Source organism: Phodopus roborovskii, unplaced genomic scaffold (genome assembly GCF_943737965.1).
Source record: "Phodopus roborovskii unplaced genomic scaffold, PHOROB, whole genome shotgun sequence".
NCBI classification, from domain to species: Eukaryota; Metazoa; Chordata; class Mammalia; order Rodentia; family Cricetidae; genus Phodopus; species Phodopus roborovskii.
Genome location: NW_026126578.1, coordinates 11880193 through 11894479, shown reverse-complemented (window position 1 = coordinate 11894479; position 14287 = coordinate 11880193). Strand labels below are relative to the sequence as shown.

At 38.7% G+C, this 14287-nt stretch overlaps 1 protein-coding gene across 8 annotated transcripts in view; it reads left to right on the top strand.

Moving 5' to 3' along the window:
* Erc1 (ELKS/RAB6-interacting/CAST family member 1) overlaps window positions 1-14287 on the top strand; it is a 273287-nt gene that overhangs the window by 45992 nt on the left and 213008 nt on the right. For all 8 annotated transcript variants that reach the window (XM_051203830.1, XM_051203828.1, XM_051203831.1 and 5 more), the window contains exons 4-5: window positions 8238-8312; window positions 12967-13122. In XM_051203830.1, the coding sequence (XP_051059787.1) occupies window positions 8238-8312; window positions 12967-13122 (231 nt within the window). The remainder of the gene's footprint in view (window positions 1-8237; window positions 8313-12966; window positions 13123-14287) is intronic.

Here is a 14287-nt window from a genome sequence, read left to right as displayed (position 1 = left end):
ACATGATATGGGAAAATATATCTCCTTGTACATATACCACCAAACAGTTCAACCTGCCATTTATAGCTTAATATCTTACAGGAATTATAGTCATGCTACTTAAAATTGCTTGAGGGCCAGTGGACACAGTGGCTATGGAAATGCTTATTATTTGTTTTCTTTCTTTTTTAAAAATCTTTTTTAAATTTTAAAACAATCTTTTCTTATTTTACATCCAATCCCACTTCCCATTTTGTCCCCTCCTCATGTTCTCCCCACCTTCCTCCCAATCCCCACCCCCTCCTCAAAATTGGGTAGGGCTTCCCGTGGGCAGTCAATGTTACTTCAAAAGTTAGCTCACAAGTCTGTTCTGCAGTGAAGTCTCCATATATAGTGTTGTATGTACTTGCAGTAGCAATGATCACATTACTGAAATCATACATGTGTGTTTCTTCCATGCTCACTTGTTTTACACCAAGTATATATATTTTCTGTCTTTGTTTAGGTTAGTGTAACAAAAATACTGTAGATGCTTGTTTCTCATAATTCTGGACATTGGGATTCCAAGACCAGGGCACCAGTGTCCGGTGAGGACCCACTTCTTAGCTTTTGGACGGCACTCTTCCTGCTGTGTCAGATGGTAGGAAAGAGCAAGAGAGTCCTCTAGGGTCCTTTTAGTAAGGAATGAGATTGTCCTTAAGAACTAATTACTAAGCAAAGAACCCATCCCCTGAAACTATTTTGTTGAGAATTTAGGATCTGAGTGTGTGAGTCAGAATATCCAAATCACTTTTCCTTTTGTAGACAGACTCTTACTAAGTAGCCTTGGCTGTCCTTGGACTCCCCCCCCCCCCCCCCCCAAAGCCCCAAGGATGTGAGATAAAATTTACCACCAGACCAAATAAATGCTTAATAAATTAAGAACTGAATGATAGTTTTATAGTCTGGTAAAGTAACAGTACAGTGAATGTATATTAGAAAGCGTTCTTACTAATGACATTGAAGCTAGCAAGAGGTGCAGATGGTTGTGCTGAGTGGTGTTTAATAGTGTGGTAGTTTGAATGTAATGGCCCCCATAATCTCATAGGGGGTGGCCTGTTAGGAGGTATGGCCTTGTTGGAGGAAGTGTGTCACTGTAGGGGCAGGGTTTGAGATTTCCTATACTCTGGATATTGCCCAGTGAGTCAGTCAGTTTTCTGTTGCCTGTGAGATGTAGGACTCTCTGCTGTTCCTCCAGCACCATGTCTGTTTGCATGATGCTATGCTCCCGCCATGATGATAATGGGCTGAACCTCTGAAACTGTAAGCCAGTCCCCAATTAAATGTTTTCCTTAATAAGAGTTGCATGGTCATAGTGTCTCTTCACAGCAATAGAAACCCTAACTAAGGCAAACAGTGTTCTTGAAGTTTTGTCTATTTATCTCAATTAGATGAGGGAATGGAATAAATATTATCTGTAATGGAAAAGATGGGACTTGTTTTCATTATTGCAGAAACTAATATTTCTTAGTGTATCTATACTGGGAGAGACTTATGTAGGTAGATCATGACACATGTATTTTTAATCCACTGGTGGTATATATCTGTAATATCAGGACTTAGGAGACAGTGACAGAATTTAAAGTTCAAGGCCAGTCTGATCAAGGAAAACAGAATAGAATCTAGAAATAATGCTCTGTTAAGTAGATGATATTTTGGGATAATGACTGTCATTTAGAAAATGTCTAGTTTTGTAAAATTAAGTTTTAAGTGAAGTAAAGAACTACTTAAAAAGAGACATTATAAGAGAATGTAAACAAAAATTTTATTCGATATAGTCTTTGAATGAAAGATTCACTGCTATAGCAAGAATATTAGTAAATAAGATATGTATATTAGAGGATATAATTAACACAGATGAAGTGATGATGTGAGCACAGATTTTAACGTGCACCCCGACCTTACCCAGATTAGTCTCTAAAGCAGTGAGAGACTAGAGGTGCTTGCTCCTACTTTGTCCTTCTTATTTATTCCCTTATTCAGCAGTTACTAGTTAAGCCCTTAGTGTGTATTTGATCTTGCAGATCAAATGGAGGTAAATTTGTACTGTTGGTGCCCTTCTAAGACCCTCAGACTTGAACTGGAGGGTTGGCTCTTGGGTGAAGAGTGCTTTCTGAGCTCTCACTTCACTCAGCACACCTGAGAGTGTGTGACATGCCTGCCATCCACCGGCTTCTCAGACTTAGTAAATGACAGCAGTAAAATTACATTTGTGGTATTACTAATTACAATTTTCTGTTTCATTTATGAACATGATTCTGTATACTCCACCTAAGTTAAAACTAAAATTTTGATGAAGTACTACAGTTTTTGTTGTTTGACTTGCTATTTTGTGCTGTACTGTCCCTTTCCTTTGATAGATGAGTGAGGACATCTGTTGGACAAGTAGTAAATTACATGCCATATTTGGTTTTGGAAACTTGGAGCTAGCTGTAACAAACTTTGCCTGTTACTGCTATTCAGCAAACTCCAAAACTAAACTATGATTCTCTCTCGGTGTCTTGACTGAAGATATTGATGTTGGCTATGGAATTTTAAGAAAATCTTTATTACTGTGTATACAAAGCATTGCAACTCAATAATATATTTCAGACCTCTTTGGCTCTTTTTGGATGGTTTTCCCTATTTTGTTTTGTTTTGTTTTGAGATGAAGTCTGGCTGTTTAGCCCAGGCTGGCCTGGGACATTTTATGTAGAGTAGGCTAGTCTTCAATTCATTGAGATCCACCTGCTTCTGCCTTCCCAGGATAGGTATTAAAGTTGTGTTCAGTCATACCAGGCTACATGTTCTTGTAATGAATTAAACATTCTATTTGGCTGGTTTTTGTTTTGTTTCCTATAATGTTTTAATCCAAATCTAGTTAGTTCAGATTTTTACATGTTAGGGTTTATAAAAATGTTTGAGGTTAAAAGTGATAATATTTTTGTAGATTCTAGGCTGTGAATTCTGAATTTTGGCTAACATATTTGAGAAGTGCCTGTAAGCTTCCTTGGCAGTTGAACGTTTTAAGAGTAGTTGATTTAATCCCAGCATTGTATAAACCACCGGGAGGTGGAAGCATGAGGATCAGGAATCCAAAGATCACTTGGGTCAACATAGGGAATTCGAGGCTATCCTGGTCTGTATGAGACCCTGTCTCATAGGTGAAGGTAGCAGAAGCAACAACAGATACTCATTCACTTGAAAAACAGAATGTAACCACACTGTAATTTTTATATTGCTTGAAAGATTTGCTGGGTTATATAAAACTGTAAGGGGAAGAATAGAGTTAGAGAGAGTTAAAGTGGGTTAGGAGGAAAATATAATGAATGAGGGAGTTAGAACAAAAGCATCAAGTATGTGAGAATTAGGAGAATAACAACAAGAGAGTTAGAAGGAGAAGGAAAACATCTAGAGAGACAGAAGGGACATTTCTGGATAGAGATAAGGAACGAGAATTTAGAATACAGAATGAGGACTAAAGAAGAAGGATACCCTCAAGAGAGAGTGTGCCTTTTTCTCCAACTCCCTCAGATAGAAAAGTCTAGTAAACACTGATGCTGAGGATTCTGGCCCCCAGGCAGCAATAGTTAGACTTTTGAGTGTTACTTTCAATCATAAATGTTTGCTTGCTTGCTTATATCCTTCCTTCCTTCCTTCCTTCCTTCCTTCCTTCCTTCCTTCCTTCTGTCATGTTGGTAAAAAATGAACATATTTTTATGGCATTGGGTATTAGACATATGGCCTTGCACATGTTAGATCAAGGGCTGTATTATCAAATTAATATACATTATTATAATTATCATTATTTTATGGTTTTAGAGATTCAACCTAGGGCCTAATGCATGCTAGACAAGTGCTGTACCATTGAGCTGAATCTCCAGCCTATTTCTTTTTAATTGAGAGAATCTACTGAAGAAAAGTTTTGTTTTCAAACTTCAGGTTGCCTATTCTTTAGTAAATTAGAGGAGATAACATGTTTCTTATTTGCACTACAAACTATTGGATGTTATTAGAAAATTCAAGTAATTGTACTGTTATTTATATATACACAATCCTACCCGTGTGTGTGTGTGTGTGCGCGCATGCGCGTATACAAACTAGCCATACATATTAAAAATTTAAGCATATATATTTATTTAAAAGATAGGGTCTCACTGTGTAGACAGGCAGGCTTTGAACTCACATGGACCCTGCAGCCCTTGCCTCCTGAGTGCCCAGCTTCTACCCATAATTTATTTTTCTTTCCCCTCCTCCCACCCTGTTCTTCCCCTCTACTCCCTTTCCTCCTTTCCTTTCCCATTCCTTTCTCTTCTGTTCCTCTTTTCCTTCTCCCCTTGGTCCTCTCTTCCTTTCCTCTTCCCTCCTTTGCCCTTCCCCTTCCCACGCCCTTGTTTTCCTTCCCCCTCCCCTTCCCTTTCTTCCCCTTCTTTTCCCTATCCCCTTTCCTCCCATCTCCCTCCTTTCCCCTCCTGGTTTCTCTGTGTAGCCCTGGGTATCCTAGTACTTGCTCTGTAGACCAGGCTGGCCTCAGGCTCACAAAGATCAGCCTGCTTCTGCTTCCTGAGTGCTGGGATTAAAGGCGTGCCCTACCATGCCCAGCACCCTTGTCTTTTGAGACAGCTTCTCACTGATCTGGACTTGCTGACTCAGCTAATTACATGAATTCTGGGAACCTCACTTGGATCCTTATGCTTCCATGGGAAGCATTCTTCTAATCCGGTGGTCTCCCCAATGCTCAAATTGTGTTTGTTTTTACATGAAAAATTTCAGCCAATAGGGATAAAATGAAGTGAGCAAATAGTGCATTCTTCTTTTTATACTTGTTTGAATAGTAAATTACTTCTATTTTCAGTTTCTCCCATTATTACAGGGCATGATATGCTTAGTGGGAACCGGAGTTTGTCAGCCCACCGAATGCAAGTTGTGTTCACAGTGATCTTGACTGCAGAAATTTGCTGACGGGATTTCAGATAGCTCAGTGGGAAAGCTTTGTGTTTGTAAGTGCTAGAGCACATTGTAGTCGTCCCTTGTCATACATGTAGAAGGATCTTTAAAATTGGAATAGTTTTGTTTTTCTTTACATTTTCTTTGCCTGTGTGCTAGGGTTTAAAAATAAAATTATAATAGCTTACCACAAAATGGAACATTTTGAAATTAGTTGTTTAGAATTAGGTAATGGGGATATTTCATTGTGGGAGTGACTAGATAAACTTGGCTTTCTATTGTTGGTTTTTTTGTATGTTTTGAGACAGGGTAGCTCTGGCTGTCCTGGAACTCACTCTTTAGACCAGGCTGGCCTTGAACTCAGAGATCTGCCTGCCTCTGCCTTCTGAGTGCTGTGCTGAGATTAAAGGCCCGTGCCACCACTGCCCTGCTGATCAACTTGGTTTTTAAAGGAGCTCTGTTGAGAAGGTACAGTAAGAGAGACAAAATACAGGAATTGTTAATGAAAGGTGTGGATTTTTGCATGACTCGTATTAGATGGTAGTATTAAAAATGTCAGAAAGTGTTTGGATTTTAGAATTTATTTTTTCTCCCAAGACAGGGTTTCTCTGTGTATTCCTGGCTGTCCTAGAACTAGCTCTGTAGACCCTCTGGCCTTGAACTCACAGAGACCCACCCACCTCTCCCTCCAGAGTTCTGGAACTAAAGGTGTACTCCACCTCCACCTGTCTGGATTTTGGAATGTTTTAAAGGTACATCTAAGTAGGTTTCCTGACTTTGGTTTATGGGATAGTAGAAGGTATGAATGGCTGCATATGTGGTGCAGGTTTAGATGCATTTGGAGCCTAGTTTTGGGAAAATAGCTTTTTATCTTAGGGTTTCTATCGCTGTGAAGAGACACCATTACTATGGTAACTCTTATGAAGGAAAACATTTAATTGGTGCTGGCTTACAGTTCAGAGGTTTATAGACCATTGATAATATGGTGTGTAGGCAGACGTGGTTGGTTCTGGAAAGATAGTCAAGAGTTCTACATCTGAAACCATAGGCAGCAAGAAGAGAAAGTAAACTTCTGGGCCTGGCTTGGACATCTGAAACCTCAAAGTCCACTATCAGTGATACTTCCTCTAAGAAGGCCATGCCTACTCCAATAAGGCCATGCCTCCTAATAGTGCCATTTCCTATTAGCCTATGGGGACTATTTTCATTCAAATCACCACGCTTTTGAAATGTTTGTTACCTATGTAAGTGTGATTATCTACTTGGATATTAAAGCTACTGTTAGTAAGAGTTGTAGCAGAAAGAGTAGTGTATATTAATAAAAATTGAGCCTGCCTTCCCTTCACTGGTTTGAGCCAGAATTTTTTCAGGTTGTGGCTTTTTTTGGAGTTTGGAATGTTTTCATAGACTTCAGCAGTTGGGCATTTCTAATCTAAAACTGAAATAAAAAATGCTCTGTAATGTGAAAAAATTTTGGAAAGAGTTTTTGTTAATAAGACTTTTAAGAAAAGTTCATCAGTGAACTTCCTGGTCAGGCAACAGTGGTAAGTTAGGTGAAAGATATAACCAAAATATTAAATTATAGTTGTTTTCATTATTCTTAACCATTGTTCATATCAAGTATTGTACTCTGTCCTTCTATCTAGAGGTGTCCTAGGTTTCTTTTTTTACACTAATGAGTAATTCAGAGACAGCCACAGGTCTGATAAGAGAATTGTCTGAGGTTGTCTATAACTTCTGAGTGATCCTCGAAGACTGTTAGCTTCCTTCCTTCCTATTTGTCAAGTCATTTGTTTACTTAAAACCAGGCTGTTGTCAAATTCACAAAGATCTTCCTGTCTCTTGTTTCACTTCTTGTCTTGTTCAGCCTGCTTTCTCATAGAACCCAGGACTAGCAGCCTGGGATGGCACCATATACTTACTACACACCTGGCTTTCCTACATCAATCACTGAAGAAAATGCCCTACACCAATGGTTCTCAACTGTGGGTCCTGACTCTTTTTGGGATGTTCATGACCCTTTCAAAGGGATTGCATATCAAATATCCTGCATATTAGATATTTACATTATGATTCACAACAATAATTTTATGGTTGTCTGTGGCTCACAACCATCTAGAGTGGGATCTGATGCCCTCTTCTGACATAAGACTGTACACGCAGATAAGAGCGCTCATATACATAAAATAAATAACCTTTAAAAAAAATAAAAAAAGAAAGCTGTCATGATATTTTCTGATTTTGAACTACTTGGAAACTTGTCCACTTGAGTTTTTCTTCCTCCCGGAGTCCCACTGGAGGTGTTCATGATAGGTAACCAGGCACTTGTTACTCTGGAGGTAAGTGCTACAGTTAACATAAAGAACGTCATAACTCTGTAGTGCAGGCTGGCTGTGATGGCCTTTGTTTCTTCTTTTTGAAAAGGGGTATTTTCAACCAGGCAGTGGTGGTGCATACCTTTAATTCCAGCACTCTGGAGGTCGAGGCAGGCAGATCTCTGTGAGTTCAAGGCCAGCCTGGTCTGTAGAACAAGTTACAGGACAGGTTTCAAAGCTACAGAGAAACCCTGTCTTGAAAACCAAACCAAACCAAACCAAACCATCCCACATTCATATCCTCTCCCTTCCTCTGCCAAGGGATCTTTTTAGTTGGGTGGTGGTGGCATATACCTTTAGTTCCAACACTTGGAAGGCAGAAACAGGCAGATCTTTGTGAGTTTGAGGCCAGCCTGGTCTACAGAGTGAATTCCAGGACAGCCAGAGCTATACAAAGAAAAACCAACCAACCAACCAAACAAACCAAAAAACAAAAAAAGGGGGGTACCTTTTCTAGTCTCCCCTTTTAGATCATTTACGGTTTTGGTTTCATGTCTTACTGATAGGTCAATCCAATGATGTGCGCTACTTTCTACTATTGTAGTTGTTGGTATTGTTATGACTAATTACATAACTAGCTGTTCAGAACTAGGGATCATCCAGGTTGTTGAATCAGTCGGTGTGGATTACCTTATCCACAGGTAAGGGTTTGTGACAAAGGAAGGGTCCACTGGCCACAGAGTTGGCTTAGCTGTTTTCAACATCTCCTGCTTCAAAAAAACATTGAGAGTAACTAGGCATGGTGGCACATTCCTTTAATACCAGGACTTGGAAGGCAGAGGATCTGGTGGATCTGGGTTCAAGGCCAGCCAGGTATACATAGTGAGCTCCAGGCCAGCCAGAGCTACAAAGTGAGACCAAAAAAGGCATGAGCATAAGAAGGCAACTACTGACTGACTCTCTTCTGCGTCTTTTTAGGAGATGCATCGGAGATTTGAGAATGCCCCTGATTCTGCCAAAACAAAAGCCTTACAAACTGTCATTGAGATGAAGGTAAGTGAGAATCTCATGAAGAATCTTGGAGACACCTTTCACTCTTGACTGCTTAGACTGCCTTCCTGCATATGCAGAGAGTTATGGTAACAATAGTGCTTTGCTCTGTTAGGAGACTGAGAGGAAAGTGTAAGATGTCATCAAAGAGTGCCTCAACAGGATTTTCAGTTTCTGTTCAGTTGTTGGACATAATTCAAACGAGATCGAACAGGGTTGTCTAGTATTTCTTAAGTCAGATGTCAAGCTTAAAGTAGAGAGGGGATTATTAGGCAAGAAGAAAGAAAACTAGTCAGGGAGGAGGGTGATAAAAAGACGATCAAATTATTATCATACATGTATTAAAATGGCACAATAAAACTGGTTATTTTATGTAATTAACGTATTCAAATGAAAAGATTATGGAAGATGAAATTTCTTGGCCTGCAAAGATAGCTATCAGTAAATGGTTTGCTGGGTACCTGAACTGGCTCCCTAGAACCTATGTAGAAAAGTTGAGCTGCTTGGCCATGCTTGTGACTTCAGCAATGGGACAGGGGACTTTCTGGGGCTTGCTGACTGACTAGCCTCTCCTACTTGTTGAGTTCCAGGCTAATGAGACCCTTTGTCTCACAAAACAGGGTGGGTAGTGTGGATAGCCTAAGGAACAATATTTGAGTTTGTCTTTTGATCTGAATATGCTTACTCATGTATGTCACCCACACGTATGTCAGCTTGCTCCTTAGAGCACCCTGCAGGTGTTGTTGCTAGTGACAACCATTGTTCTTCAGTGTGCAGCATGAATGCTCCATGCCTAATTTTCATTTTTTCATATATATATTTGGTGGTTGAAATTTATTAAAAGTAATGTATTTTAAGTGCTTAAAGACATTGTTTTAAAATTTTAGTTATTTATCCTTTTTTTTTTTTCATTGCCAGTTTATCTCCCTAAAGAATGTCATAACTAAATGTAGTGCCATTGTCTTGGCTTTGGCCATTGTTTCCTTTATCAGTGCAACTGTCAATATATTGGAAAGATTCAATGATACCTGTAACATTACTGCAAAAGTCACTTTAGCTCTGGAGACTCTTTGTCTAGAGGACCCTGATTGTATTTTGAAAACCTGCTTTAAGTCAGTCATTAGTTAGAAATCTCCAGGAGTTACAAGATCTAGCCACTTTTATCAGACATGTGATAAGAAGCAAGTTCTTAACCTCTCTATGGCTCTTTCTTGTTAAAGAAAAAGTTCTGTTAATGCTGATAAGAATGCCATTCATTGGTTGATTAGAGGTTCCATTATTAAAACCTGTAAAGTGCTTTGGACAGGACTTTGCACATAGCTAACAGCCAATGTTGGTGTTGCAGGTATTTTTTATTAGACACACTGTCTTCTGGTTTTCTTTGTTGTGACAATTTGGTTTACAATTCTGTGTAATAGCCCACCATTGAAGAGAAGTAAAAGGTAGGAACTAGAGACAAATGGTCACATTGTATCTGTAACCAAGATCAGAGAGAGAAACAAGAAACAAATGCATTATTGCTGTCTGCTGGCTTGCTCTTATCTAGCCTTCTTCTATCTTGTATAGTTCAGGGCCCAGTCCATGAATTGGTGCCACCCACAGTCTGGGTGAGTCTCCCATACCACCTCAATTAATGTAATCTGAACAGTCCCTGCACACGCCAATATGATGTAGATAATTCCTCACTGAGACTCTCCTCCAAAGCAGTTCTGGGTTGTAGCCAGTTATTTAAAACTAACCATCACACATGGTCCTCCTTTCCTCTCCCTGTGTCCTAGGCTGTTTTTGAATTTGCCATCTTCCTGTCTCAACCTCCTGAGTGCCAGGATTATAGGCATGTGCTACCATACCTCTGCATTATGTTCTTTCTTACAAAAGACCATTTAGTTCTATGTGCTTTCTTTAATTTCTTCATACCCCATAAGAGGGTTGGTTTGTATTATCCCCCCATTTTTTGCGGTACTTTCTTATGTGTTTTGAGATAAGGTCTAACTCCAGCCTTGACTGGAAGCAGTGTGATTTGGTTGGCAATGATGTATATTTTCTTTTTCAGTGTGGGAAGGATTTCTCAAACAAAATTTAAATTATTAGTTTTTGGGTGCCTTGCAGTTGTACAATAACAAGCTTACATATAATCTTATAAGGGGCCTTTCAAATGGCTTAATTTTATGGCTTTTTCTTAGTCACATGACATAGGTTTATTTGTGCATGTTATTTCTTGATCTTGTTGATGCCTGAGGATAAAACACATGTTCACACATGGTTTGGTGTTCTTTGTTTGTTTTAAATTCTCCTCACAGATCAGGGATGTATAATTTTGTTAATTGGCAATAGTAACATTTTAAGTCTTGTCAAGCTTATAGTGTAAAATAAGATTCTGTCAACAAGAAGGGTCAGGTGGACGCTGTTGGTTATTTTTCTCATTGCTAGAACAACACAGCTGGCAAAAAACAACTTAAGAAAGGATGGGTTTATACTTCAGGGTAGAGTCCATAGGGTGAGATGAGGCAGTAGGTATGTGAGGCATCTGGTCACTTTGAGTTCACAGATAGGAAGCAGAAAGGTGTGAGTGTTGCTGCCCCACCAACTTTCTCCCGGACACTTGCTCATGGGGTGGTGGCACTCATGTTCAAGGTTGGCCTCCCACCTTCATCATTACTTGGATATACACACTCTAAGATGCCCCAAAGCCTCTCTTCCAGGTGATTGGAAGCTGGCCTCTGATGTTGCAAAATGAGATAGCTCAGGGTAATTACATCCTTCAGGAAAGCCCCGTTTTGCTTGGGGAGATGAAGACAACTTTTGGAATTGGAGAGGTGGGGGATTTCTCAAGGAAATATATCTTAGAGGGCCCACTAAGAGTGGCTGACGGTGATAGGGAAGTCAAGGCTTGGAAAGTGGAGTGGAAAAGTAAAAGGGAACTTAATTTTCTGCTTATTTCACAGAGAAATGAAAAACATGATTGGGAGAACTATCCTCACATAAACCCAGGCTTGGTACCATTAGAACTAGTTATACTAAGAAGGGTTAGTTTTTCCGACTTGATTTCAAAGAATAAATGGGTAAATCATTCCCCGACAGGCTGTGTTTGCCTTTAGGTTTTCATAGCTATAGTAATGGTCTTTTCTAGAAAGAAGTTTTTGTGCTGTATGTTTGGTAGTGAGTTGATTTTGTCTTGTGTTATTGTCATGGGTGGAGAAGAAGTAAGGCTTTGCTTAAGGGCCTTGTAGAAGTTGTACAGCTAGTCCTCTGTGGTTGTATAGAGCTAGGGCTGTTACTCTGGGCTACTGTTGTCGTTTGTGATCAAATCTCTGCTAAAGATACACAGATCCCTTTTCCTATCTGTTCATTCCCTCTTGTTGCTCCTAGATGTGGGCATTGCAAAACTTATATTTGACTCCTAGCTATTTGTGCATGTCTGGTGTTTTAGTCATTTTAAAGAGCCCATGTCCTGATACTTGCAGAAAATTTTATGTTAATCTTAAAAGTGAATTTCTGATAGTGCAATTGCAGCACAGGCTATGAACAAGGCAAGAGTATCTTTCCCCCTTAGCTCCCCAAACCTGAAAATTGCTGGTTGAAGTTATCTCATGACAGATCCTTAAGTTCTGTTTTTCTGCTCTGAGAATTACTATAGCCAACCCAGCCAACCCAGACATCTTTCATATAAAGTGAAAAAGAAGTCAGTTTCAGAATTCCATTCCAAAATGTTCTCTTTAAAGCTTGAAGTAAAATAAACCTATACTTAAATTCTTTAAAGCTTCTATTTCTTAGGCAAAAAAAGCAAGTTCAATTACAGATATAAATTTATTTTCATGTATCCATTCTGATGTAATTGATGACATATGGCATATGTTGTTGATAAGTTATGTGTTACTACAAACAAATGAAGAAATTGAGTATAGAAATATGTAGAACTAGAAGATAATATTTGTGGTAATGATTTCGAAAAACAGTGATTATTTAATTTAGCTATTTTTGAGACGGGGGTTGTCTTACTGTGTTGCCTAGGCTGTCCTTGGACTCCTGGTCTCAAGTAATCTTCTTGCTGCCTCATTCTAAGTACCCAGGACTATAGGTATGTGCTTGAAAGTTAGTGATTTTTAAAACATATGTAGATATTTCAAATGTATGCCAGAAGTACAGAGAATAAGATTTTTTTCGTGTATAAAAAGTAACTGTTAATACAATTATTCTCAAAATTTTCAATCGGAATGCTAGATAATTATTATTGTATACATAATTATGGATTTTATTGTACAATTCTTTCAAACTTATCTTCTTTTCCCTTATTTAGTGGCAGAAACATGCTTCCCAGAGGCCACTAAAGAAAGTGATGAAATATTGGAATAGAAAAGGTTTTACTGTTAATCAGAAATTTGTTGATCATAAAATGCAAAGAACCTTTAATCATTTTCTGTTGTCTCTACCTTTTTGGTTAATGATATCTGCTTAAGTTGTAAGGGTCTGTACCTGGAGGGAGAGAGGTGTAATCATGCTGTGAGGATGTGTCTCCTTTACTCCACATGCTGGGTCAGCACATTTTTCTGTATATTTGTTGTTATCAAATTCAGTATTTTGAGAGACCCAGTTAGTTATTTACCTACTTTTAATCTTTGTAATTATTTTAACACTTTAACTCTTCCATTGTTCCTAGGATTCTAAAATTTCTTCCATGGAGCGTGGACTCCGAGACCTGGAAGAGGAAATTCAGATGCTGAAATCAAATGGGGCTTTGAGTACTGAAGAGCGGGAGGAGGAGATGAAACAAATGGAGGTGTATAGGAGCCACTCCAAATTCATGAAAAATAAGGTGTGGACGAGATACTTCAGTTCCTAGAGGCTTTAAAATTTTATCCATACTTTTTCATGTTAGTGATGATAAAGATCTTCTTTATTTTTATAGACTTTACAGGAGTGGTCCCTCCTGTTCCCACATAGAAACTTCCCAGAATTAAAGTGAGAATTACTGGTATAATTTAGTTATTTCAGGCTTTTATTTAAATAAGAATTGTTTGATGTGTCTAAGGGCATGTTATATGTTATAGTGTTTTTTTTTTTTTTTTTTTTTTTCCTCCTTCTTGTAGGTACTTTTGAAATGATTTTGTGGAACTTTGTTCAGATGCATTTCTTTAATTGTATGAGACAGCTCATTCTCTACCTCTTTTGGGATGTGTTTTAAGTCAAATTCCCGAGAGTTGTTTTTACAAAACAAATTAAATGTTTCCCCTTTAAACAAGTTCCCAGAATGGAAGACCTTTGCTCTCTCCATTTGGGGAGTTCATTTGCTACTAGCTTTGTTGCTCCTATGAGTTCTTGGGCGTATGTAACAATAGGATAGTGAGTACTGAGTCTATCAGTGTGGTTTAAAACCAGCCACAACATTCTTTCTTTAGATCAAAGCCATTTAGTTTGATACTATAAACTATTTAAATAAAATTGAAGAATTTGATTTATTGTGGTTATCAGTTTTATTGTGGTTCAGTTGCAAAAAAATGGACATGGTGGCAGACGCCTACAGTGCCATCACTTGGTAGACAGCGCAGCAAGACTGCTGCGGCTTAGAGGCCAGCCTGGTCGACATAGTGAGTTCCAGCTAGCCAGGGCTACACGGTGAGGGTCTGTTTCAAAATGGACAAATACACAAATAAATAATCTTAACAATGAAATTTTAGCTAGAAAGGTATTTACTCACTGCATTTCCCAAATGTGTACAGCAGCTGTGTTCTCCAGTTTCTTGGAACTGAAAGTGAAAACACCCCCTATGTGTGACTGCCAAGGAATGACATAAGTGTGACTCCCTACCCTTTTCAGGCTTTTTGTTGTGTTTGTGTCTGGCATATGTCTATAGAATTTTCCTCTATTACTAAAGAGTCTGTTTTGATAGTATAACTAATTACATGTATTTTAAAGCTAAAAAATTGATGTGCCCAACTTTTTGTTAGCTTGGATTTTCTCCATAATTTTAGGACAAAATA